Source organism: Pogona vitticeps, chromosome 2 (assembly GCF_051106095.1).
Source record: "Pogona vitticeps strain Pit_001003342236 chromosome 2, PviZW2.1, whole genome shotgun sequence".
NCBI classification, from domain to species: domain Eukaryota; kingdom Metazoa; phylum Chordata; class Lepidosauria; order Squamata; family Agamidae; genus Pogona; species Pogona vitticeps.
This window is the reverse complement of record NC_135784.1, coordinates 267,132,552-267,157,655: the sequence shown is the minus strand read 5'-3', so window position 1 is coordinate 267,157,655 and position 25,104 is coordinate 267,132,552. Positions and strand designations below refer to the sequence as shown.

Sequence of the window (25,104 nt, the reverse complement as noted above, 5' to 3'; positions counted from 1 at the left end):
AGGGGGTGAAGGGTTGGGAGGAGGGCGGCCGGGATCTGCCCCCCGGCCGGCTTCGCCTTCCATGGTCGGACTCTGAGAGTCCGACCATGGCAGGGGTAGCCGGCCGCAGGGCGGATCCAAGCGGCAGCGGCGGCAGGGGTCTGGATGCCTTTCAGGCATCCGAAGGGGAATCCCGGCGGTGGCCTCAGAATGACCCTTTGGAAGGGTCCTTCCGAGGCTACTGCCGGCATTTTCCCCCAGCTGAGCGGCAGGGCTCCCGCTCAGCTTGGGGAAAATGCCCCCTCCGAAGGGGAATTCCGGCGGTGGCCTTGGAGCGACCCTTCGGAAGGGTCCTTCCGAGGCTACCACCGGCATTTTCCCCCAGCTGAGCAGCGGGGCTCCCGCTCAGCTAGGGGAAAATGCCCCCTCCGAAGGGGAATCCCGGCGGTGGCCTTGGAACGACCCTTCGGAAGGGTCCTTCCAAGGCTACTGCCGTTATTTCCGCCCAGCTGAGCCGCAGGAGCGGTCCTTTGGAGGCTCCCGCCGCTCAGCTGGGGGAAAATGGGGCCTATGGGGAAAACATCGCAAAGCGATTTTTCCCCATAGGCAACATCGCAAAGCGATGGCAAAAGCGATTGCTTTTTTGCCATCGCTATGCAGATTCATAGTTAACCGGGGCACTCGTTAAACGAGGCACCACTGTATATTCAAAAAGTCTTTCAAATATGAGTTGTGCCCATTACAGCTATCATGGAAATTAGCATGTGTCTGAAAGCATTCATTGTATTAATTAATAATCAATCCATTCAGTAATCACAATTTTAAAATGTGGATTATTCAAGTAAAGTTGTAGTTTTAAAAGAATGTTTTGTTCTAATGGCACTGTTGTACACAATCCATTTGCATCTTTGGAGTCAAGCAATGAGTTTAATAGTTTTGTAAATGATACATTCTTTATCTGTCAAAGCAAAATAAAATTTTAATTGCATACTAGCATTTAGATGCTTTATTTGAGATTTGATAAAGAATTTAAAAGGTGAGTAACACTAGATATGCTTGCTAAAGATGCCTGTTTTCCTGGTGATTTTTTGCAATGAAATTGAATATTCTAGTAATGGGATATCTTCGTAACAGGTGACACATAATGTGACTGGTCCAAGGTCATCTTCTGATTTGGGAAGAAGTTGCAAGCAATATTACATTTAAAACAGTTAAAGAATGACAGTTATTAATTCAAACAATTAGTTTTAGCTGTTGTGAGCTTTGTTTGGTTCCCATGGGGAGAAAGACAGCACATAAATAATATAAACAAACAATATAATTGTTGCGATCAACCTTGTAGCCCCTGTTTATATGGCCCTCACAAAGGATCACACCCTTTTTCCTTCACGCTGCCACCAGGTATTCTCCTAATACCAATTATGTTATACACATGTGTTGCCAAAATTAAGGGTTATTGAATTTAGGAATCAGAGGTTTAATTAACAAATCTTCATTTATTGTCAAGTAAATCATAACGGTAAATCACATATGAACTGTATCAGGTATTAATACGGATTGGATTATGTATGCAATCACTTTTATCTCAAACTACTATGTACTTGTAATCAATATCTCTTACAGTACTTAAAATGTCATTCCTGCTTGATCAATATATTTTAACTCCAACTCTCTCTCCTAACACTCTCAGCTCAATTCACTAACCCTCTCCATCTTTCTCCTAAATCCTAACTGCTATTCCACATCTCCCAACTGTCTCTTTAACTCCGCCCCTCCTGCCCTATCCTTGGCTCCTCCCTTGTGATTGGGTTCCTTTTCTAGGATGGGCGGGCCAAGGGATTCGGCGGGAATGACAGCCGGAGTCGATGTAACGGTCAAAAAAGGATTGGTTTTATTAACTTTTCCATCAAGTAACTCTGGACCAAACGGATCCGGCAACTCTTCATTTGTTAACATGTTATACTTCTTGGGTTTTACCCCAGGTCCCATATCTTTGGTTTTCACTGTTTCTTCCCCCCAAAATGAATGGTTGCGCTCTGATTCGCAGTTGACACAGTCAGCACCGAGCAGGTAGTCCTGCAGCAAGGATGGACCACAACCGAACCCTCCAGCCTGGGTAGGAAAGGGCTGGCTCCACCAAGGGTCCCTCTGTCCACCGCTGGGCGAGAAGCCAAACCCACTCCCAGTTTCCATCCCCCTGGATGCTCACCAGCTCCAATCTTTCCTATCTCTTTTGGTAGAGGCAACAGACCATCTTCCTTCATCAAGTTCGGGAAATTCTTTACCAATGTTATGATCTTCTCTCTCTCTGCGCCTGTCTCTCTTGTTTGTGTACTCTTTTCCTCCTTTCCTCCATCTGCCCCTCTTTCTCCTCCCTCCTCCTTTATAACCTCATCCCATCTCCAGTCTCCTGACTCCTCCCCCCGTCTTTCGTCCTCTCTGCCAGAAACACCTCTATCGCTTTATTAGTCATACATTCATCACCATCCAGTTTGATTAATTCCCCCACAGCACATCCCTCATTTGCTTCTTCTTTAGATGTCTGTGAGGACGGCTCACTTTTATTCCTTTGCTCACATCCCTCTTGAGCTTCTGTGATGGACAGGCAGGAATGACTTCACCTGGTGGCATTTTGCTACAATAATGTACTCTGCATAATATAGAAGAAATGATGAAAATTCTTTTTCTGATTTCCCCGACAATAAAAATTGCTAATTATTTTACATGAAATTCTTGTTTGAGATATTTAAGAGCTTGAGATATTTAAGAGCTACCTACCAAGACAACTAGGTGATATTTATCTATTTTTAGTATGTACTTACAATAGTATTTCCACAATCTAAAGGAAGACCTGAAACAGAACAATCTGAGTACACATGGTATATGTATGCTGGAAGGTAGGCCTCCTTGATTTACAGCAAGGATGGGGAACTTAAGGACTTCCACCCTGCTTTGTTAGGGATAAGGGGCAGCGAATATTCTAGTCTTAAATGTAAGGAGTGCCAAAAATTCCTTTGTAGAGAGGTAAAACCCCTTGTAGAAAGGTAAAGCAGCTTAAAAGTATGGTTATCAATATGTTGAAATTACATCTAACTGCAAACCAGAAGTTTCACTACAGTAAAAGAAGTTGTGATTAACAAAGACAACAACAAGCGGTATCAAGTTGATTCTAACTTACGGCAGCCCATTCCAGGCTTTTCTTGGTACAGCCAATTCAGAAATGCCATACCATTCCCTTTTCCTGGATTGAGATCTTGTAGTTTGCCCAAGGCTACGCAGGCTTACCTTTCTCCCACAAGGCACAGTGGGGGAATCAAACTCTCAAATTTTTGGTTCCACAGCCAGTGGCCTAACTCACTGCGCTATCCAGACAATGATGGTTCATTTACTTCCTAATAACTACTGAACAGAAATTCTTTATCATATTCTGTAAAGTAAAAGTATTCTATTAGCAAAACAGCTGTGAAGGGTAGTTCTGTTTCTCTCCACCAAATATTTGTCCTTTTTTGTACGTGTTGGGTGCTTGGGTCTCCCACTGTGCTTAATAAGACATAGGCATAAACAAAATATTTCATTCTCTTTTACAGATAGACATAGACCAAATGACATGTTGCCACAGAAGCAGAATCATTTGTGGAGGAGCCAAATGTGAAACATTTCCTAAGTTTCAGTCAATATCAATCACTGATGTTAGAAATAAAATAAGAGAGTTTTCTAACATAGGCTATTTCCTTTGGCAGATACTGAGGGCCAGTAGACAAACAGGAGAAAAAACGAACTGTTGATAAGAGTAGCAATGTTTTTGTTAGAGAAGGCAAAGTTCAAGCATTAACTTTGTTACGCAGTGCATTAAGCACTTCAATATGCTATACTGAGGGCATGACCAGGCATGGTGATTGTTCCACACTAATGCACATTCTGTGGCTGTATAATCCCAGATCATATTGGGCATATGATTCACACATAATTCTTTTAAAAAAAACACAAGATACTGCATTTCAACTGCCCTCACAGTGTGCGATATTAGTGACATTTCTCCTGAAGACATTCTCAAACCATAACCGCAGTCCTCTTCTGCCACTATCACCACCTTTAAAATCTCTTTTAGACTTTGTTGTTACGCACCAACTGCCTGTCCTGGCACATAAAAGGATAGCAATCTATAGGTTTTGGAGACATGGATTTACCAAAATATTTTGTTGTACATGTATTTCATGCTTCTGTTGCATGTAGCCACTGATTCAACTTTTTTTAAAAAAATTAACCAATATGGTGCAGAAATAGTTTAACAATATATCAGTAGAGAACAAAACTTGTTTACATTATGAACAAGTTCAATCATTTCATTTAAATTACAGTTTTCAGAGATAGGGTTTTCCCAAATTTTGGTTGCATATTCATGCTTTCATTGCGTATAACTGTTGATTCCAAGTCCTTTCTAAAAATAATCAGCAATCATAGTGCTGAAATTGTTTATTAATATATCCATATACCGTCAACTGAAGTAGCACTAGGATTGTTACAGATTCTTTTTTTTTTAAAGAGGCACCACTGTTATTCTAGGGGTATTGAAAACCAGTGGTGGTGGGGACGGAGGGACAAAACTGTTCACTCTCAGAGCAGACTTCATTATGTACACCTTCATTTATATTCTTAGGACATACACAGAAGGCCTTAGCCTGTACTGATTCTTTTTAAGGACTGAACTGTTATTCCTAGGAGAAAGGACAAGAAAGAGACAGGGAGGGGGCTTCCAATGCTCCATTTGCTAGAGGGAGAGAAGGGCTTGGCTCCTTTCTGTACCACCTGCAATGGCTCTCCTAGCTAATGTACCTCATGTTCCACCCTGTATCTTTTTCTCATCAATTTGCTTTTAAGAAAGCACCTAGCCTTATATTAGATACCATATACACACCTGCACAAAAAACTTACTTTAAAGTTCATATTTTTTTAAGATTGAACAAAATCTACGTGTTGCTCTGTGAAAGTGTCTGCCATGAAATCGATTCTGACTTATGACAACTCTTTCCAGAGTTTTCTAGGTGCAGAATACACAGAAGTGGTTTACCATTCCCATCTTCTGGGAGCATCTTGGCTGTGCAGCTTGCCCAATGTTAGATAGACTGTCTCTAGTCACAGGAGGCATAGTGGGAAATTGAATTCCAACTTCTGGCTCCACAACCAGATACCTAAACCACTGAACTATCCAGCCAGCTACAGTGGGGTCTCTACTTAAGAACGTCACTACTTAAGACCAATCCAACTTAAGAACAGCTCCATTTGCTAAATTTTGCTTCTACTTGAGAACAGAAATCCAAGATAAGAACAGGAAAAAAAAAACCTTTCCTGCTCTTTTTTTAACCTTAGGTCATCTTAGGTTAAAAAAAATTTCTCGCCCTAGTGGTAGAGTACGTATTAACCAGCTTTGCATTAGTTCCTATGGGAACTAATGCTTCAATGTACGAACGCACCTCTACATAACAAAAAAACAGCCAGAACGGATTAATTGGTTTTCAGTCCATTCCTATGGGAAATTTTGCTTCAACTTAAGAACTTTTCAACTTAAGAACACCATTCCAAAACGGAATAAGTTTTTAAGTAGAGGTTCCACTGTAGTTTCTATGGACGGAAAAGAGCAGATACGGATTAAATGGCTTTCAATGCATTCCTATGGGAAATGCAGATTCAACATAAGAACTTTTCAACTTGAGAACCACCTTCCAATACGGATCAAGTTCTTAAGTAGAGACCCCACTGTATGTGTTACTGTACAGTAGAATAATCCTTCAACTGAAGCAAATTATTACTTCTGTCTGAACACAAACAGAATGAAAAGTGAAACTCTGAAGTAACTGCTTTGCCCCTAAAACGACATACAATTCAATAAGGAAACACCATCAAATTACCAGATATTCCACAAAACTAACCTGTCTCTCAGCCTCTGCTTGAAGAAGAGGGCAATAGCAGAGTCCAAACCAAGAGCAGAAATTCAGTCTGGTAAACCTGAAGGGTTACTGTAAGCAAAACCATTGCTATAAAAGAGATACTAAAACTAAAATGTAGATTAGGTTTATGAAAATATATATCCCATCCAGTTTATATTATTGTTGTATATATAGGGTTTCTATAGTTATAAAACTTATAGAGTGAGCAGCATCATTAAGTGAAAGCTAAGCTGCCTGCTGGCCCAGTCAGCTCTCCTCAAAACAGGGGCAGGAGGTCCTGGTGTCACATCTGGAACCTGTTATTACGTATCTCACTGATCTCAGTGATTATTCTACCTGTACTTCTTTCTATGTAGTTGCAGAGTGTGTGTTGGTTTAATGTACTTTTGTACATTTAAAAAAATGTCAAATCAAGATTCTGGATTGCTAACATCCGTATTTCTTTCAGACTGAAGATCCATCTAGCTGAACATTCTGTTTCCACAACCAAGGTTTCCTCTAAGCTGTGTGCATGAATGCATGCCACTTCGCTTCCCTCCACGCAGCTTTCTTCCTCTTCCACACAGAGATTGTTTTCAACCCCTTTGGTTTTGGTTGTGATGTAACCCTGTGCATGAGGGGGGTGGGCAAAGGCACGCATGAGAGGCAGGGCCCCACCCTGGGGTGCTGAAAATTAGAGTGTATGTTGTCCACAACCATCAGCCACATGGCCTTTTGGAGTTTTATATAGGAGTCATGAAGGCAAAAGGCTTCATTTAATTTGTCCCTGTGTTCTCTGACTCCATGGCTGTAGCTGGAAAGCCAGATTTCAGTTGAGTATCAAGAAAAACTTCCTGACTGTTAGAGCAGTACTACAACGGAACAAATTACCTCAGGAAATGGTTATCATTCTATGATTCTATTGACAGTCCTACTCCTAGGAGATTTAAATCCTAGGAGATTAAATCACTTTAGCTATAGCTACCAAAGCTATGAGAAGCAAAGTGGTGTTGTGTATAGAATGCCTAACTAAGATTCAGGAGACCCCGATGAGAAGGTGTACTTGGCCACAGAAACTCAAGCTTAGGTGGGAATGTTTATTTATTTATTTGTCTGTTGGTTAGGTTTCTACCCCACCCCCCCTAGACAGCGTCTACTCGGGACAGCTTACAAATATCATAAAATACAATAAAAACATCATAAACATTAAACAATTAAATCAATAATATGGTGTGTTCAAGATTGGGAATGATAAAAAACAAGAAGCTAGAATTCAAGAATTGACAGAAGGGAAGGCCTGCCTAAAGAGTCAAGTCTTTAAATGGCTCCTTGATTATCTCTCATATTTTCAGAAACTATTATGGCTGTCATACATCAAAGTTACTTGATTTGATGGCACATGACATGTACCATGGGCAGAATAACTGACAGATAGATCTTCTGAGAATTTGCCATCTATTTTCAAAACCTAAGTCAATAGCCATAATATATTTTGGCAGAAAAATTCATATTAATTATGGAAAATGTGAAGAAATAAATTATTTTAGTTTCTTATGAATCTGCTGCCCATTTGCTCCTTTCTGTGATCTATAAGTTCTGTTATTCTAAGAGAGAGAAAATATACTTCTATGAATTCTCTCATCATAATTAATTCTCTCATCATAATTAATTTAAACATAGTTTCCACCTTAGTTCCCCCCCAAACTACGTGATGTTTGAACAGAAACAGTATTAGTCAAAATTGCTGTAAAATAGCAATAGGATATAATTAGAACATCAGCTGAGTAATTGCTAGTGTAGCAGGACCCCTGTACCTATGGAGAACTGGTTCCAAGCCTCCCCATGATAAAAACTGCAGATAATAGTGAATACTATACGCAGCATGGTAAAAGAAAAATCCGGAAGTATTTTCACCATGTATTACCAGGACTGATCACTAGAAGGAGCCAGATACCATGCTATATATCTGTGATGGCGAACCTTTTTGATCCTGAGTGCCCAAACTGAAAACAACTCAGCAGGCGGTGGGTGGGTGGTGGGGGCAGCAGAAGTGGCAGTGGAAGAGGGAATCCCGGTATAATAAACTTTGGTGTAAGTTTCTTATACGAAAGTTAAAAGAGCTATTTAATAAGATACTAATGGGAGAAGAAATCCCACAATCATGGAAAGAGTCTCTCATTTATTCAATATTGAAACCAGATAAAAATCCAACAAATATGGAAGCATATAGACCCATATCACTGATAAACCAAGATGCTAAGATATTCACGGCAATAATGGCAAAGAGATTAAATAGTTTTATGGGGAAATATATTGAAAAAGATCAAAACAGATTTATACAAGGTAGACAAATATCAGACTTAATGAGATGGGTACTTAACCTAATGCACTTAGCTAAAGAAACTAATTCTAAAGCCGGAGTAATATTGTTAGATATATTTAAAGCATTTGACTCAGTGGAATGGGGTACTTTAAAGATTTAATTAAATATTTAGGGTTTGGACCTAATTTTAGGCAGATAATCCACCAACTATATTCACAGAATACAGCCAGAGTTATAGTTAATGATGGTATAACTGAGACAATATACCTAGGCAGAGGTAGAAGACAAGGTTGCCCCTTATCTCCAGTATTATTTACAATGATAATTGTATTATTGGCACAGATAATTAGAGATGATAAACAGATTAGAGTGATAGACAACAAAGAAAATGGTAAGTGCCCATGCAATAAACTGTACATAGGAAAAACCTCTAGACCTCTTAAAGTACGAATGGGTGAATCCCTCAGTAATTTAAGAAATAAACAACTAGGCAGTCCTCTAGTTGGCCATTTTACAAAATGAACCATACAATAAAAGATCTGGTGTTCTGGGCCAGGGACAGAGTTCCTGGAAACTGTGAAAGGTCTTTACTAAAAAGGGAAATTGACTGTATCATGAAATTGAACACCCTAGTATCTCATGGGTTAAATGAAGAAATAGACTTTCTCCCTTTATTATGATAACTGCTGGGCTGGTTATCTCACCACCCTGCACAGCTGTGTACAAATGCCTCCTCTCCTAGTGCCTGCATGTTCGAACACTTTCAATCAGTTTTGGAGCTGATATAGATCAAAGAAAGGTGCAGAGAGTATAAAGAAGCTCAGTAAGTGTTTGATATTCTGTCTAATAGATTTTATCATGCCTAATGTGCTTAGTATAAATGCATGTATTTATATAAAGTTGAGAGTCCCAAGCCAGGTGTATATATATATAATTAAAAAATAAAAATAAAATGTGAATGATTCAATATGTAATGTGTGGCTTTCTGTTATGCTCGGCTCCTGAAGAAGGCTTCACTGAAACGCGTTGAACCAGAGCTTTCTAACAACTGATTTAAAGAAATACAGAATAAAGAGTTTGTTTCTACTTTCCACATTCTGAGACTTTGTCTCTCCACAGAAGTATTGTTTCCAACAAGATCTTCAAGAGACTCCACTGTCTGCTTTTTAATTGAGTGGTAACTGCACATTTGTTACTTGTATTTGATTAACCAGTAAGGGACGGTTATCTGATTAATCTTAATAGACTTCTACTGAGGCCTACTTTCTTGAAGGAAAGCTTTCTACAGAGTATGAAGGAAAGAGTTTTCATGCTCTGTAGGAAAGCTTTCATGAAGGAAAACATTTTACAGAGAACACACATATGGGGCCCATTGGACCACCACTAGAAAAATTTCTTGATACACTGTGACCTGGAAGGTAACCTATGTAACATTGTTACAACAAAAAATTAAAATGAGGGGCTGTAAGAAGAATTGGGAAATTACCAAGATATGGATGCAGAAGCACAGACTCACTTATAAAGTGCTGTTATGTGATGCAATGTAGTGCAGTGCAATACAATGGAAGTAGAAGTGAAAAGACTTAAGGGGTATGTAGCAAAGTTTGAGCAATTTGTTGAATAATTTGTTCAATGAGCTAATAAAAAAATTACAAACCTATAGAGGAAAGAGAAGAGACTGATGAAAACATCTAGAATGCAACTGTGCATTTTTTGGTCTAAGAATAACTTTAATGTTATGATCACAGTGTGTTACACAGTGAGTGTTTCATTTTCCAATTAACATTTTAAAATATTGTGGGAGAGATCTCTGACTAAGAGGAGAATCAAAGAGTTCCCATTTATCTGTTTATAGAAAGTTTCCTATATCTATTTCTATATCCTCCCCAACCCACAAAATAACTAAGATGCTTGACAATGGAAGTCCCTAATTATATGATGGTCACTATTTTTGATGGTCATATGCTGGTCACTATTTTTGGTAGGCCATTGATTTTTTCATCTTAGGCTGTGAACTGAGCATTAAAATGTGATATGCCATGCATGTTCTGATTTAGTCTGTCAGCCGATGCAGTGGCTGAAATTATCAGGAAACAGGGCTACTGCCCAAAAATTAGTGCATTACCTACTTCCCTCCCAGTTCCAAAGATGATGCAAATCAATCCTGAGGGCTCATTCCAAAATTATAGCTAGTATGTATTTGGTAATCATGTCAGATATGTGTACGTTGCCATTAAAATTGTGGCCATACTTGACCATCCAGTTGCTTGGAGCATTAAGCCATACATTTTTTTCTCAGGTGTTCCCAAGCTGGATGCCAGAATGGCAAGTGATGGTACTAGTGCTAAGTAGGAATGACCTACTAAAGCAGTTCTAGGATCATTCTTCTAGAACAGGAGTGTGCAAAAATGTAGCCCTGGAGATGTTACTGGATTACAACTTCCAGCCTCTCTCACCACTGGCTATGATGACTAGCTTTGACGGGACTTGTAGTTCAACAATATCTGCATGGCTGCATTATTTCCATGTCTCTGCTCTAGAAGGAAGAAAAAAAATTCATAAAGGGCCAGGAGGATGGGTTCTGAGAATCTTAATTATAAACATATATTTTTATATGAGATAAAAGCAGTTAAAGAGACTTCCCAATACAAGATACTCAAGTCAATTGTCTTTTAAGATGTTTTGATGTTCAAGTGTAAGAATGTGTAAGTGCAACCTTCCACATATTTACTCAGAAGCTAAGTGACACTGAGGTCTGTGTATTAGGCAATGGCAGTTACAGGATTTCATTTTAAATTAGACTGTGATTAGATCACTTCGTAATATGGCTGTCAGGGAGCTGAGGCTGTCTCCAAAATTTGCCTTCTGCAGATGGAAGGGTTCTACTCATGGAAGATACCTTTTATTCACTTACAGGATTTCCCTCAGTATGCTACATTCAGCAGGGTGTAGCATTTTCAGGAGGCCAGAGGGCCTGCTTTATGGAAGAATGAACAGGGGAACTGTACGTCCACCAGACCAGTTGCACTAAATGCTAAGCAATTAATTTAAATAAATGTTTGGTTTCTCTTCCTTGTTCTGTCCTGTACTGGAAATCTTCACACAGAGCCCAAATATAAGTCTCATATATCCTTTAATTTACAATGCTGCTTGCAAATTGTAAGAATTACATTTAGCTGCAACAGCTACTATAAGGTTTAGCATACTTAGTTTCTTTTTAAAGTACATTGAATACCCATAACAGACAAGAGAAATAATTTTCACCCTACTGTTTTAGGAGTCAAGAGAGATACTTTTAGACCAACAAAACAGAAAAATATTGTCTATAAATAATCACACATATTTGAACTTTGTTGTTGCAATGAATTAGATGACTGTGTACATAAACAAATCTGCTTGTTATCTGTGGTGTTTTTATTTTTGCCATATAATTATTTCATGTACATTTTGTTTCCACAGATGTATGAAATATATTTTCAGAAGAATTGCCGCAACATGTTGTTAATATGCTAAGAAGCTGGTGTATTTCTATACTAGGTAATATAATGATAGATATGAAACAGATTTGTATTCACACATAGCCTCCAAATATTGGAGATGTTACTGTACAAACAAGTTGATATTCTTAAACTGAAATACTGTATCTCTTAACTTATATGACTATTTCTTCAAACTTGAAGAGACAGGATTCAAAAAAACTATTTTAGTAGTTTATGCTAGCATTATATAAGGAGTTTGTGGTAACTCAGATGACAAGTTTTCTTAGAAAAGCTAACCAATTGTTGCCTTATCGCAACAGCATTTGATCTCATTTCAGTTTCAAAAAAGGTTTGCTAGGAAACATGGGAGAATGCAGTTAAAGAAACACACATCAAAAAAATCCTGAGCTTCATAGTCCTTTGGTCTCTAGCCATACCTCAGAAAGTGTGAAAACACCTATTTTAGAATTAACAAATACACGGCTATGGATTTCAGTAGATTTCCCAATAAATCAGATTACAATGATACTAAATACTGTATATCATTTGCATTGTTTCTGGGTTCACACCAATCAATTGTTGGATTTTGGACATTTAAATCCTTTCCACTGGTGTAACCATGCAACAGAATTTTGGTCACAGTATGGCATGATGTTTTTTCTCTAAAGAAAGTAGTTTAAATTGAGAAAGGTAAAGAAAGGTATTTAAATTGCTAAAATAAAAAGATATGAAATAAATGAAATCAATATCAACTTTTCAAGACTGATAATATTTTGAGATCAAGTTTTTTAAAACATAAAAGCAAGTAAAGCAACTAAATACCTGTATCGAATGCCCATAAAAACATCTAGTGTTAAATATCAATACAACTTTTAGAAAGGGAAGAATAAAATTAGTACGAAATAATTTATTCTTTTCAATCTATATAAGAAAAAATAAAATAGGAGTTTCATGATAACGTTACAAAGATATGCAAATATGTTAATAATATTTTTTTGCAGCTGTGACCTTGGGTACCAGCCATTCAATGGCAGGGTGGTCCCAAATGTCTAAATTGAGGCTGACCTGATAGATATGGGTCTTGAATTTCCATTTCACAAGCCCTGTATCCTATCTCATTTATGATCAACCTCATGTAACTAAGAGACAGTTGTAGCTTAACAACTTTACTTTAGTCAGATAACTGGGGCTCTGACAACTGCATTATAAAATGAACTTGCAACACAGCTGCTAATAGGCCTTAATGATTCTTGATCCTGTTTCAATGATCTTACAGATCAGGCTACTGATCTTACAGATCAAACAACTTTCTTCTGCTGCCTCTGTATAGACTGCAGCTGCTGCCTACTTCTTATGCCAATACGAACATAACTGCAGAACAGGCAATTGTACAATAAATATTTAAGTGAAACAACGTAATTCTGGCACACTGCAAACAGTTCAGCATGTAACATTGGTGGTTGTACATAAGAAGAAAGCACGATCTATTTAAATATTGCAATGTAAATTGAAATGCCCATTCTTTCTTATTATTGGTGGGGATGGTAGATGATTTTACAGTTTAGCTTCTCACTAATAAAGATATAATCTGCTATTTTAGTAGTGAGGAAATACCAGCATCCTCTACATGAATGTTCATATATATCCTGTGAAGGACATTACTCATAGTATAAATAGCCATGATGTTGATGGTTCAAATGTTCTAAAAGCACCCTACACTAAATTTTAACTCTGTAAACTGCAAGTAAATAATGATAAGACACGCCAGCCTGTCTGATAATCTTTGACAACAGTTCTAACAGTGTCATTGTGGCCACTGGAGAAACCTGCATGTACTAAACTCTGACCCACTGAGCCTTTTATCTGCATGTGTACTCTCCACAGGCCAAGCAAATAAAGGCCAACTGATAATTTACACATGAATGAACTTTCTCTACAGAGTAGGCACCAGAGACATTTCTTTTCTCTGTTACTGAGAGAAAAGCAACCAGGTTTGAGCTTGTCTCACCAGAAATCATACAAGTGAAACAGTGATATGTTCGAAAATGGCAGATCAGCAAAGGAAAGCTGTTCTGAATGCTTGATAAAAATGGCAGCCACAAAGGACTGGAAGAATATTTAGTGTGAAACAGGACTGTGGGTAACAATGAGTCTTCATCCTATTCCAAACAGGTAGTGCCTTACAAACTGAAATGGAGATACAACGCTGACAGAAGATTACATAACATACAGTACAACAGTGTGAATTGCTGTGTTTCTCCAACCTGTACTGAACATAACCTTTCACAGAAAATGTTTGTAAAGCATTTATCATCTTGGGATTTTGTTGTCTGGGAATGCCCCTGTGGATTTCCCCACCCCCAAACTGAGCGCCCTCTGATTGCAGAGGAAAACTCAGAAAAAGGCTGTTTGCTTTAAATACATAAAATGCTCCAAAGAAGACACTTTATCACAGCATGTCCGTCTGTGACCCTACCACACAATGTTGACTGACTAAGAACTGGCAACAATAAGATAAGAAGAAATTAGAATACTTACACAACAAAATTGTACAATGAAGTCTTCTGCTTCACCTCTAGACATAGATATATACATTCTGGAATTCCAGTAGGAGGGCTTCATATTAAGAATGTGTGGTTAGTGAATATCTTTAAGACAAAATAGGTTGAGATAGAATCTATCCCAAGTTGACTGGTCCGACAGATGGACCAGTCAACTTCTGGTTTGCTGAACATGGAGTCTATTGTAAGTCTGTTTCTTCTAATTTCTGCATCAGTCTGGAATTTTAAAGACATCCACAAATGTAACTATACACATCTAAAATTTCTTGCTGTTGTATGTTTTTGCATGCACCTTTTCCTAATGGATGCACTTCTATACACAGCTTGCCAACAACTCTATTTTATAGCCAATTTTTGAGCCAAGAGTTGTGTATAAGAATGCATTATCTGAAAATAAATGCATGTTAATTTGAAGTACGAACAAGGCTGGTCAGCCAAAAAGACAGAGCAAACAAAATTCTCTATTTTAGTTTCTCATTAAGATTTTAGCTTCAGACCTCTCTCTTTCTATGCCAAGATCATCATAGCTACCAGCTTATATGGCAGATTCTGATAGCTATAATAGGACATATATAGGACTTTTGTTGAATGACATCTTGAGCAGGTGGAATATAAATCTGGTACCCTCATCTATATGGGAGAAACACCCCACCCCCTGCTTTTTGCCACCTTGATGAAATGTGACAGGACCTTCTTCCCATGTCCTTCCAATCAGTGACACTTCTCCTTGCTTCAATCTACCCTGCAGGCAGCTCAGCACTTCAGACAGTGCTGCAGTGGGGGCGAAAGAGGAAGACTCAAACCTAGTTTCAGCTAACTGGTGAGTTGTCTTCTCTGTTAGTTATGAGAACAACATTTGTATAGCCCATGCTGGAATGATTTGGTCACACAACAATATGAAGATGACTGGGCTTCTACAAGTGGTAGTCCCAGGCTTACCTGGGTCTGGGGTTGGTGGCTAGCAAAGGTAGTGGAGGCTTAGGCAGCTGGTAGCTGCTGTCTTCTGTGATTACAGGAGCCTCATGGTGCAGTGGTAATATTGTAGTACTGCAGCCAAAACTCTCCTCACAGCATTCAATACCAAAACAGCTCGAGATTAAATCAGCTATCCATCCTTCCAAAGTCAGTTAAAATGAGTACCCACTTCCCGCGGGGGGAGGGGATGTGTAGCCTGTACAATTACAAAAATTTAAACCACCCAAAAATTTATTTAAAAACTATGGGGCAGTATATAAGCAACACACTTTGTTGTGTTTTTTTTTTAAATTTTTGCTTTGCTTCTGTTGCCAGAGAGCTCTTCCCAGTGGTCTCTGTGGCAGAACATGGGCTTGTTTTCTGCACTCATCTGCCCCTAACCAATTGTAAAGGTTGTGGCAGGAACACTCAGAGGGACAAGGTTTTTCCTCCAATCTGCTTGGGAAGGATACATGAACATGAACAAGAAATACCTGTATATCTTGGACAGCCAGTTTGGCCAGAGCCTCATTCACCCACCCTTCCATTGTTTAATGTATAAGTTTGGGATCTCAGCTATAGCTAAGAGTTTCTTTTTTCCTTGTTACAGCTTTGCTAGGCATGCCAAAAACCAGAGGTGCACGCCCATCTCCAGAGTGTACCACACACTTTGTCCCAAATGATGGGGGGGCACACAGTGTAGTATGCCCACATTGTTAATCCCAGGTGGGACCTGTTCGTCATGCAAGTGCCAGGGCTATGGCAGCTATAACCATTTTGTGATCAATTTTATTCTGCTCTTATTTTGTTATGCATGGTATTTTGGGTGCCCAGGCCTCTGACACCATAAATGGCGGCAAACATATGACAGAATATTTTTGACCAGTTACTGCTTTAAAAAACACAGATTAGGTAACTAAAATACTCCTGCTTCACATTGCAAATTATCGGACGCTGTATCTATTACATTATTGATAAAGCTGTTAATAGGAACTTGCTCATGCAAAGACTTCAGTCACTTGGTAAATTTACACAATTGTATTAACAATTCAATATTTAAAGTTGCATTTTTTCTCAACGCTGTATCTCAAAGGATGTTCAGTAGCATGGCCTTACATGCTTTATGTGATAATTATGAAGGATAAATTAACAGGACAAATTGAGTGTTACTCATGTATTCCATATGTGTAAAGGATTTTGCTTTTGAAAGACTTCTTATCCTCTTAACACAAACAAAGCTTATCTTTGTAACTGTCTGATATCCTCATGGACAGCTAATTATTCAAACTACATAGAAAGTCCATTGCTCCCATAGCATATTCGAAACATGGCATCCTGTTCTGCTTTTTGAGAAGATGCACAGCCATATATACAAGTAGTTCAGTCTCAAACATACTAAATTTTTAATTTAGAAAAAGACTGTAGAGTGATAGAAAAAGAAGACTGCTTGAAGACATTGCAGTCACTATTCCTATGATACTGTATCTATTTCCAAATCATACCAACACTATATTGTTCACATAAAAACATTAAGTCTTCAATAAAATATTCAACTAGGAAACAGAAACACAAACTAACATGACCAATCATTTGTGGGTACCACTCTAGAAATCAAACATTGTTGAGGATCCCTTACTTGTTACTTAGGACACGTTACTTAGGGCACATTTACACAAGCCCTTTTGGTATGTGCTGATGCAGTCTAAATAGTGTTGCCTGAGGTTGTGGAAAGAGCAATGTACCTTGCATATGATCCTTGAGTCCAAATGGCATATCAGCCTCAAGTGACCCTCCAGCTCTTTCTGCTGCTAATTGAACATTTCCTCTGCTCCTTTACAGAAGGGCAGGGGAAGTGAGATTATTTTTTTTGCCTATGCTAGACCATCACTGGTGCACTAAGTCACATAGGTTATACATTTTTCTTTGCCTTGTGTGTAGTGCCAATCAAGAAACTACATGTAGCCACGTTTTTGATTGAATTTCACACAAAAGCAAAGAAAAAAATAAATTTAATCTAAGTGATTCATCTTATCAGCAATAGTCTAGCTGACACATACAAAACTTAATAATAATATTCCTTCCCCTGTCCCTCAGCATTAATTTTTATTGTTTGTAACCCATCCTTCTCCACAAGAGGCCCCAAGGTAGCTGACAATATTAAAATAGTCAATAAAAGCTAAAAAAAAAATACAAAAAAGATATTGCAGTATTAAAAAACAAATCAATATGCTGTTAAAATTACTACATAAAAACATTTAAAACAATTTTTAAAGTACATTAGCAAATAAGACAATCTACCTGCCCCATTTTTAAGTCCTCTCACAGGCTGAAAAGAAGCTTGCTTGAAGAAAAAGGCAGAATGATAGCAAAGGTCACCATGGCGTCCTGGTGGTGGGCAGGTTTCACAGCTTGAGAACAGGAACAGAGAAGACCCTTTCTTGTATCCTCACCATATTTTAGAGTGGTGGGACTGAAAGAAAGGCTCCCTTGATTATCTTAAAACCTGGGCAGGTTCATATAGGAAGATAGTATAAATAAGTGAAACCATGGCTATTGAAATAATAATTCAAAAAGCATCTCTCATATATTAACTAGAATTGGATTATTAATTTGAAACAAAACACATATTCTCTCATCCCTTCTATGCAATCCTTATATTAAATGTAATAAGAATTTCAGCACCTGACATTTACCAGTAATGTACAGATTTTTAAAATTTACTCTAAAAGCAAGTTTTTTTCCTGTGTTTATTAACAGGTTAAAAAGAACATTTCAATTTAAAACCAAAGATGACTTTTCTTGAAACCTGTCTACATATTTTTATCTCTTTATCCTTTGAACACATACCGTTGCTTTATCTGCTCAAATACTATTGATTTATCTGTTCTTTTCTTGTTTTGCACAAAGACTGCTTCTAAGAACCATTATGTTATGTAGGGAGTTCACATATGCCTCTTATGCTTCTGCTGAGTCAACCAGATATCATATCTAACTTATTTTGAATAATACCTACTCACAATTTTCAGTTGTATTTCTAGCTTAATCTGCTTTGCAAGTTATTTGGAATTATAATTTATCATCTGAACTCGTGATTCTGTATTTGTCTTCATTTGTATTTTAGAATAATATACCATGAATCAATTTTAGTATTGTTGTTGCTTTTTCAGTCTTTAGTGAGTGAAATTTATAAATCACAGCTTGAGCCAGGAAAGTAAACACGAGAAAAAGTCAGAATAAAAAACTGATAATACCAAAAAAGAAAAAGAAAAGAAAAAGTACACATAGAACGGTATGACCAGTTGGAAGATCCAGCATTTGTAATTGCAGAATACTAAAACAGATTGTTTAGACATGACGTTTTCTAAGTGGAATTGCTGTATTTTATATACAAATTCATCAAAATCCTCTTGTGTAACTATGAAAATTATTTAATTATTGGAGGCAAACTGCTCCAAGACATTAACATAGACATGAAAAGTTACACCCTAAGTCACATAACTCAGTTTCATATAACTCAGTATGCAACAGATAATGCCTACATTGATTTAAGATAATTTGCCTCCAAAGTTAATTCATTTGTGTTACACCAGCATAACCTGATAAGAGGATTTCAGCCATTAGATAGAGAATTTTGCACATACAGAACACATTTGTAAGTAGAAATAAAGAGAAAAACAGAATGCATGTTATAGAATGTGACTTCAAATATTCAAGTTCTTTTCCTAAGTAGAATCAACAAATGTAAACAATACATTCACGTAGTCATCCTGGGATCATCCACAGAGGCTCTGCTCCAAGCACTGCTACACTCTGAAAATCAGCAACTAGCCACTTGTGAATGGCTCTTTCATGGCCTCCTATACTGTGAAGTGCATTCCCTATCAATATCTGGCTGGAGCAGAACTTGTTGACATTCTGGTGCCAGGCAAAGACTCTTTAACAAAATTGATTCTTATAGGTCTGTTAAATCCTCCTCCACCTCTTCCTTTTATTTTCAATTTGATTCTTGTTTACTTCTCATTGGAGAAGTCAACTCCTCTATAAGTTACAGTACATTGATTCAAAAAAGTCTACTCTAACTGCCACTTACTATGCTAAAATATGTCATAGAGAAGGCTCATTTGAATCAATAAAACTTATGGAGGAGTTGATCCATGTTGATTCAGTTGGCCTACTCTAGTGCAATCTACTATGCTAAGCAACAGTATTGTGGCCACTATATCATTTTAAAACTGTCTTTTACAACTATCCTTCTCCATGCTGCTTTGATCTTTGTCTTTTGAAATTTTAATACATTGTTTTTACTGCTGTTTTTGATTTTTAAATGATCTTTGTTGATTTTATTATATTGCTGTTTACAGGCTGACTCAGAAATGAAATTAAGAAATAAGAACAACGGATGACATATTTTTGGGAAATTTCCTTACTCTGATACTTATCATACTTGTTTATTACTCTGCCTTAGCAGCTATGCTTAGTCTGAGTATAGTAAAGATAATATTCATTGAAGTTCACACCCATCTTCTTCTTGAACTGGTCCTTATGAAATGGTTTGGTTGTCACCATTCACTCAGAAACCAGAAGATAATTTCTACATCATGCAGAGCCTCCCTTTCAGTCTGGTGAACTACAATCATGAATTATTTCCTCAAATATGTTTTCAGCATGACAACACTACTTTATTTTATAAGATGTACTGAAGCTGAAAAACACAGCAGGGTCAACTGCAGTTAGCAGCTGTCCTAGGGAAACAGGAAGAAAGAAAGAAGTTCCGCATGCACCAACAGTAACACCAAGTGCCATGAAACAGTTATCGAAGATGAAATACAAGTTTCCATGGAAGAGACAGAATGGTCCTCATGGAGAAAAACTTTCAAAGCTCTCTAGTAGGAAATATTTCTATCCTTAATGAGGATTAAAAGGCATAGCAAGGAATGAGTCCTTGGCCATATGTTTTAAAAATATGACTTGGAAATTAATAAACACACAGCTATGGGATTTGTGTAATTCTACCATGTAAGACTACTGGTTTTTAGTTAGCCTTTGTCATTACTCTTCCACTTATCCAAATAGTTTAAAACATTTTAATTCAATCTCACAAATCCACACACCACACTATTTTCAACAACAAATTATGCAAGCTGAAAACAGGAAAATATTTCACATCACAGAAAACCATATACAATTATGCTTAATAACTTCAATAGATACAATTACAGTTAGTTTAAAGAGCAACATTATTTACATTTAATTTGATTTAAATGTTGGTTGAAAATAAATAATTGTCAAGAAAAAATTATGTTTCCCCTATGCACTGACGCAACGAGGACAATGTGCCAAAGTGACAAAACTTTCAAAATATGTGATCTGGAATGAAATGTTGTACGTAGCATATATCCTTTTATCTATAGAGAACAACAAATGAGAGGTTTTTTTTTTTTAAAAAAACTATATTACTGTAAAGCATAATCGCTCATACCACACAAAGCTGTTTTGGGATACAGAATATATAAAATCATTTCCTGAAGATATTTTGTGTGCAACATAAAATATTTAAAATGTTTCACTTCCAAGAGGGAGTTCATGACAGATGTGTTATTTCCCCCCTCCATTTTAAGTGACATTATTGTGTCTAATTAGCCCTGTTGATTTACCCATGACAGTATGAACTTAAGGGGGTGGGGGTAGATTATTGTATCTGAAGCAGAGAACAATTTATGATAACAAGAAGAAAAAGCTCTGATTTTAGGTGTTTTACAACAAAGTCCTCAAGTAGCCCAGAGAGCTTTCACTTATTTATGCACCACCATATGATACAGCCTTTTGCCTGTAGCATTACAAATCATAGACAGGCTTGATACAAAATGTTCTCCAGGTGTTAACAGACCAACTGTGCCATTATTTCTTATTTATGTACTGTCTAGTAATAGAAGACAAATTGCTATAGGTGACACAAATGTGATTAAACAGGTCTTCAGATGTCAAAAAGGGGAACATGGTTGTGGGTTACCTTGTATGACCTTTTCTGTAGGCTTGGAACTATCTTTTTGAGAAAAATATGAAATAAAAATGTTGAACAACCCATTGCAATCTCACAGCTGGAACTTTAGTTCTAGTTTGTATTGAGAATTCGCCCCCTCTGGCAATGGGAATAGAAAAATAATTGTCAGAAGTACTCTTTTAAGTGACTTTGTCTGTTTTTCCCAGCATAATGACAAGGCTAAGTGGATACTAATATGGAAAGGTATAACTACCGGGAATTTATAAAGTAATATTTAGATTAAGAAAGCATAAAAAGAAATGAAGATGATACGTTAGTACGGCATTGAAAAACAATGAGTTCATCTGCATTAAATATAAGCAAAATTAAGAAGAGTAAAGTTTTTCTTAAAAGTTTCAATTAAAACATATACACTATTTCTTTCACCTGATTGTAGCCCCATATGGCAAGGTCAGCCCTTTCAGTGAACAAACAGCTCAGTCGCCTCCAGTGTAGCTGTTATCTTCCTCAACAAGGGGAGACATTTGGCACAGCCTAAAGCTGGGGCATGAACCCTGGCTAAGCTTAAGACATTTATCTGACAGCATCAGCTGACACTCCACAAACACATTTGCTCTCCATGACCCCAGAGCATTTGTGATTAATCAAAAATGTATCTTGAATCTTGAGAACAAGCTACAAGCAGGCACACACAAAAAAGAATATGCTCTCGATCTCGCTTATCGACTCAAGAGGTATATTGAATTTAGAAATAGCAAATAGAATAAAATGATCAATATGTTCTCACTTGTCCATGGAAGAGCAAACTTTATCCCTCAAGCAAAAAACATTGATCATGTAAATGTTTGAGCTTTTTATTTATTTATTTTTTAGTATTAAAAAGTAAAAGTATATTTGCAGGCAAGGAAGGGAGCATTAGAGCAGCATATTTACCAGAGCAGTACTGAGAAATATGGAAACAATATCACATTCAGAATATATGAATGTTCTCCTGAGCTACAGCTCAAGTTTTTATACAACTATGCAGTGCTGTAACATGGGTGTTTTGTAGCCTGTTGCCAACAGATCTTAATAAAACATTATAAGGGGGATTTTAAAACTTAATGAAGTCACATAATCTGTTTCAGAGAAAGCTCCCTGTCTTAATTTAAATGAGACACAGTTATAACATATCCCCTATGCACTGTTTACTATTTATAATTCATGTCTCTATTTGAAATACACTACATTCTCCAGTCATCTGCTAAGTGATATGATTAGCATTAAATTATTATACTATTTTAGTTTGTAAAAACAAGGTTTTCAGCTTTTCATATTTTCACTTTTTCAAGAAAAGTAGTTTAGTTAGGTTTAATTAATAATGAGAAAAACATATAATAGCAGTACCCATGTTTATTATATAAAAGATATAACTCTACAAATACTCTCCACAATAGCATTTTTATTCTTGGGTTACAATTCTCATTTATTCCCCTACAGCCCTCTCATTTTAGTAGAGAACTAATGTATGTCCTCTGGTTTCTGTTGACATGACAAACTTTCATAGCATGTGTTCTCCATAAAATGGTGGGACTAATTAGAAGATATAAACTCATGCAGAGACATAATATGAATTGGCTTTATTCATCGACTAAACTCACAGCAGTATTAGATTTTTAGTGCCAACATCTCCAACTAATATGTAGCTATTCCCCTAATGCCCCACTACATTTCAAAACCATCCAGAAATAAGGTAAAATTAATTTAATTTCTCAATGTTATCCAATCAAATTTCACTAAGGTATACTTAAGTAATTTGCATATTTAACTCCTTTTTCCACTCAAAGAGACTCATTTTTACACATTTTCTGCAAACATTTTAGCACTGGAATGCTGCAGTGGAAAAAACCCTACACAACTGAAGATACTTGATTTTTCTGCAGAAGAATGAGCAGGTGTCAAATAGCATGGGGAGAAATTAGTCAATCTGCCCATTTGGATCCAGAAAACTGGAAGCCACTGCAGTCACACAGCCTGTTGCTACACTTCTATACCACCCTGTCTAACCGTTCTGCCAGTTCTGGCCACCTGCTAGATGAGAGGAAGGAAGGCAGATTTACATTTGGTCCCCACACCCTCTTCTGTGACTTTTGGACAACCAGTATTACAACACTGCTGATTATCCAGGAAAGAGAAAGATGTTCAGTGCATAGTGATTCACTGCCACTGGGTCAAAGTAAGCATATGGCACTAAGTTCTACTTTTTCCAGAGATATAAAAGAAAAGTGTGCTGTTTATATACCGCCCCATAGCACTTCAAGCACTCTCTGGGCAGTTTACAAGTTAATTATGCAGGCTACACATTGCCCCCCCCCCCAGTGAGCTGGGTACTCATTTTACCGACCTCGGAAGGACAGAAGGCTGAGTCAACCTTGAGCCGGATACCTGGGATTGAACCCTGGGTCGAAGCTGCAGTACAGCGGTTTAACCACTGTGCTATTCTACTGCAGGGAAAATGATGACTCCTGAGACACATCAAAGACTTTTTTTAAAAAATCAACATTTTGCAGGTTAGAGTCTAGCCCTGAATGCATGAACTATTACCCCCAGTTAGTTTTTATGGACGAGTGTACAAGCATAGTTTATTGTGGCCAGAAGACCAGATCAAATATGACAAATCATACACATTAAAATATAATTGCTTCCAGATACTTTGTATCCACATTTTCCACAATTCCTGGTTATTAGCCATCCTAGCTGGGACTGCTATATATTGTAACTTGAAACCTCTACAATGCACCAGGTTGGGGGAAGGTTCTACTATGATCTAAGCTCCACAGAACACAGAGAGACTTACTACTAAGTATTTACAGGATCACTCTATAATGTTTAAATGTGACTAAATTAAAGCCTGGTTATGATCTACAAAGTTCTAATGGGTTTGGGTTCCAACTATTTGAAAGACTGTGACACCCCATATGAGCCTCCCTGGCTTTTAAGGTCTTTTTGGGAGGCCTTTCTCTTCGTCCCATCACCCTCACAAACTCTTTAGGTGATGATACGAAAGGGTCTTTTCTGTGGTTACTCCCAGGCTATGAAAGGTACTTCCCTGGAAAGCCAGGCTGGGTCCCTCTTGCTTGTCTACTAGCAGGCAAAGACCTGGCAAAGTAAGGACCATTATGGGATGCTGTACATTCTGAACTGAGGCTGTGTTTTTAAGTAGTTTTAAATCACGCTTTTTTTAAAAAAAAGTTATTTGTGCAATTGTTTCAGATCAATTCATCAAACAGTGTTGACGACACCACAAATAACCTGGCATGACAAGTGACTTCAGGTTACAGTGATTTCTAGAAAAGTATTTATTTACTTATTTATTTTTACAGATGAAGGCTTCTAGTGTCACATAAAACTGCAAAACAGTTTGGCACACGAACACTTCCAATTGCTACAGTCTTTGTGCTAATTCTGTATCCTAGCAGTCACTGGTCGGCAGAATGGGAGTGCATTTAATCTATTTAATGGTTATTTTAAAACATTTTGGATCTGAAGTGGGGAAACAGCCTTGAGGAAGCATTTTGCAGCAGTTTCCATATGAGGACTATGATGCTTATATCCATGTTTCACATGCTTCATAGCAGAGCCTACTTGCTTTACAGAACTGGGAAAAAAGTGAGCTATCTGAAGTCATACAACTTTAAAGACATTGTCTTAGAAGTAAACAATCTGCATTGATTTTACTGGAACATTGCTCCTAGTTGACAAGCTTAATGGATCTCTTCTTGATACAAAAAAAAGTTGAAATTTTGTTGGCAACTGTAGTGAACAGCCCTGCCATCACCTGCCTGTCACTGCGCAACCTTGACGCAGGAGCCAATAAGTGAACGTAAGGCAGGAGGGAGCTAGA

General features: G+C 37.5%; 1 protein-coding gene across 5 annotated transcripts in view; it reads right to left on the bottom strand.

Annotated features, from left to right (window-relative positions):
- ARB2A (ARB2 cotranscriptional regulator A) overlaps positions 1-25,104 on the bottom strand; it is a 274,609-nt gene that overhangs the window by 17,463 nt on the left and 232,042 nt on the right. The window contains exon 11 of one of the 5 annotated variants that reach the window (XM_078386306.1): positions 1,456-2,629. The exons of 2 other annotated variants lie outside the window; for them this stretch is intronic. In XM_078386306.1, coding sequence (XP_078242432.1) covers positions 2,553-2,629 — 77 coding nt within the window. In that variant the 3' untranslated portion in view covers positions 1,456-2,552. Of the gene's footprint in view, positions 1-1,455; positions 2,630-17,569; positions 17,724-25,104 lie in introns of those variants that run through there. 2 more of the 5 variants (XM_072992540.2, XM_072992541.2) reach the window with 2 other exon arrangements.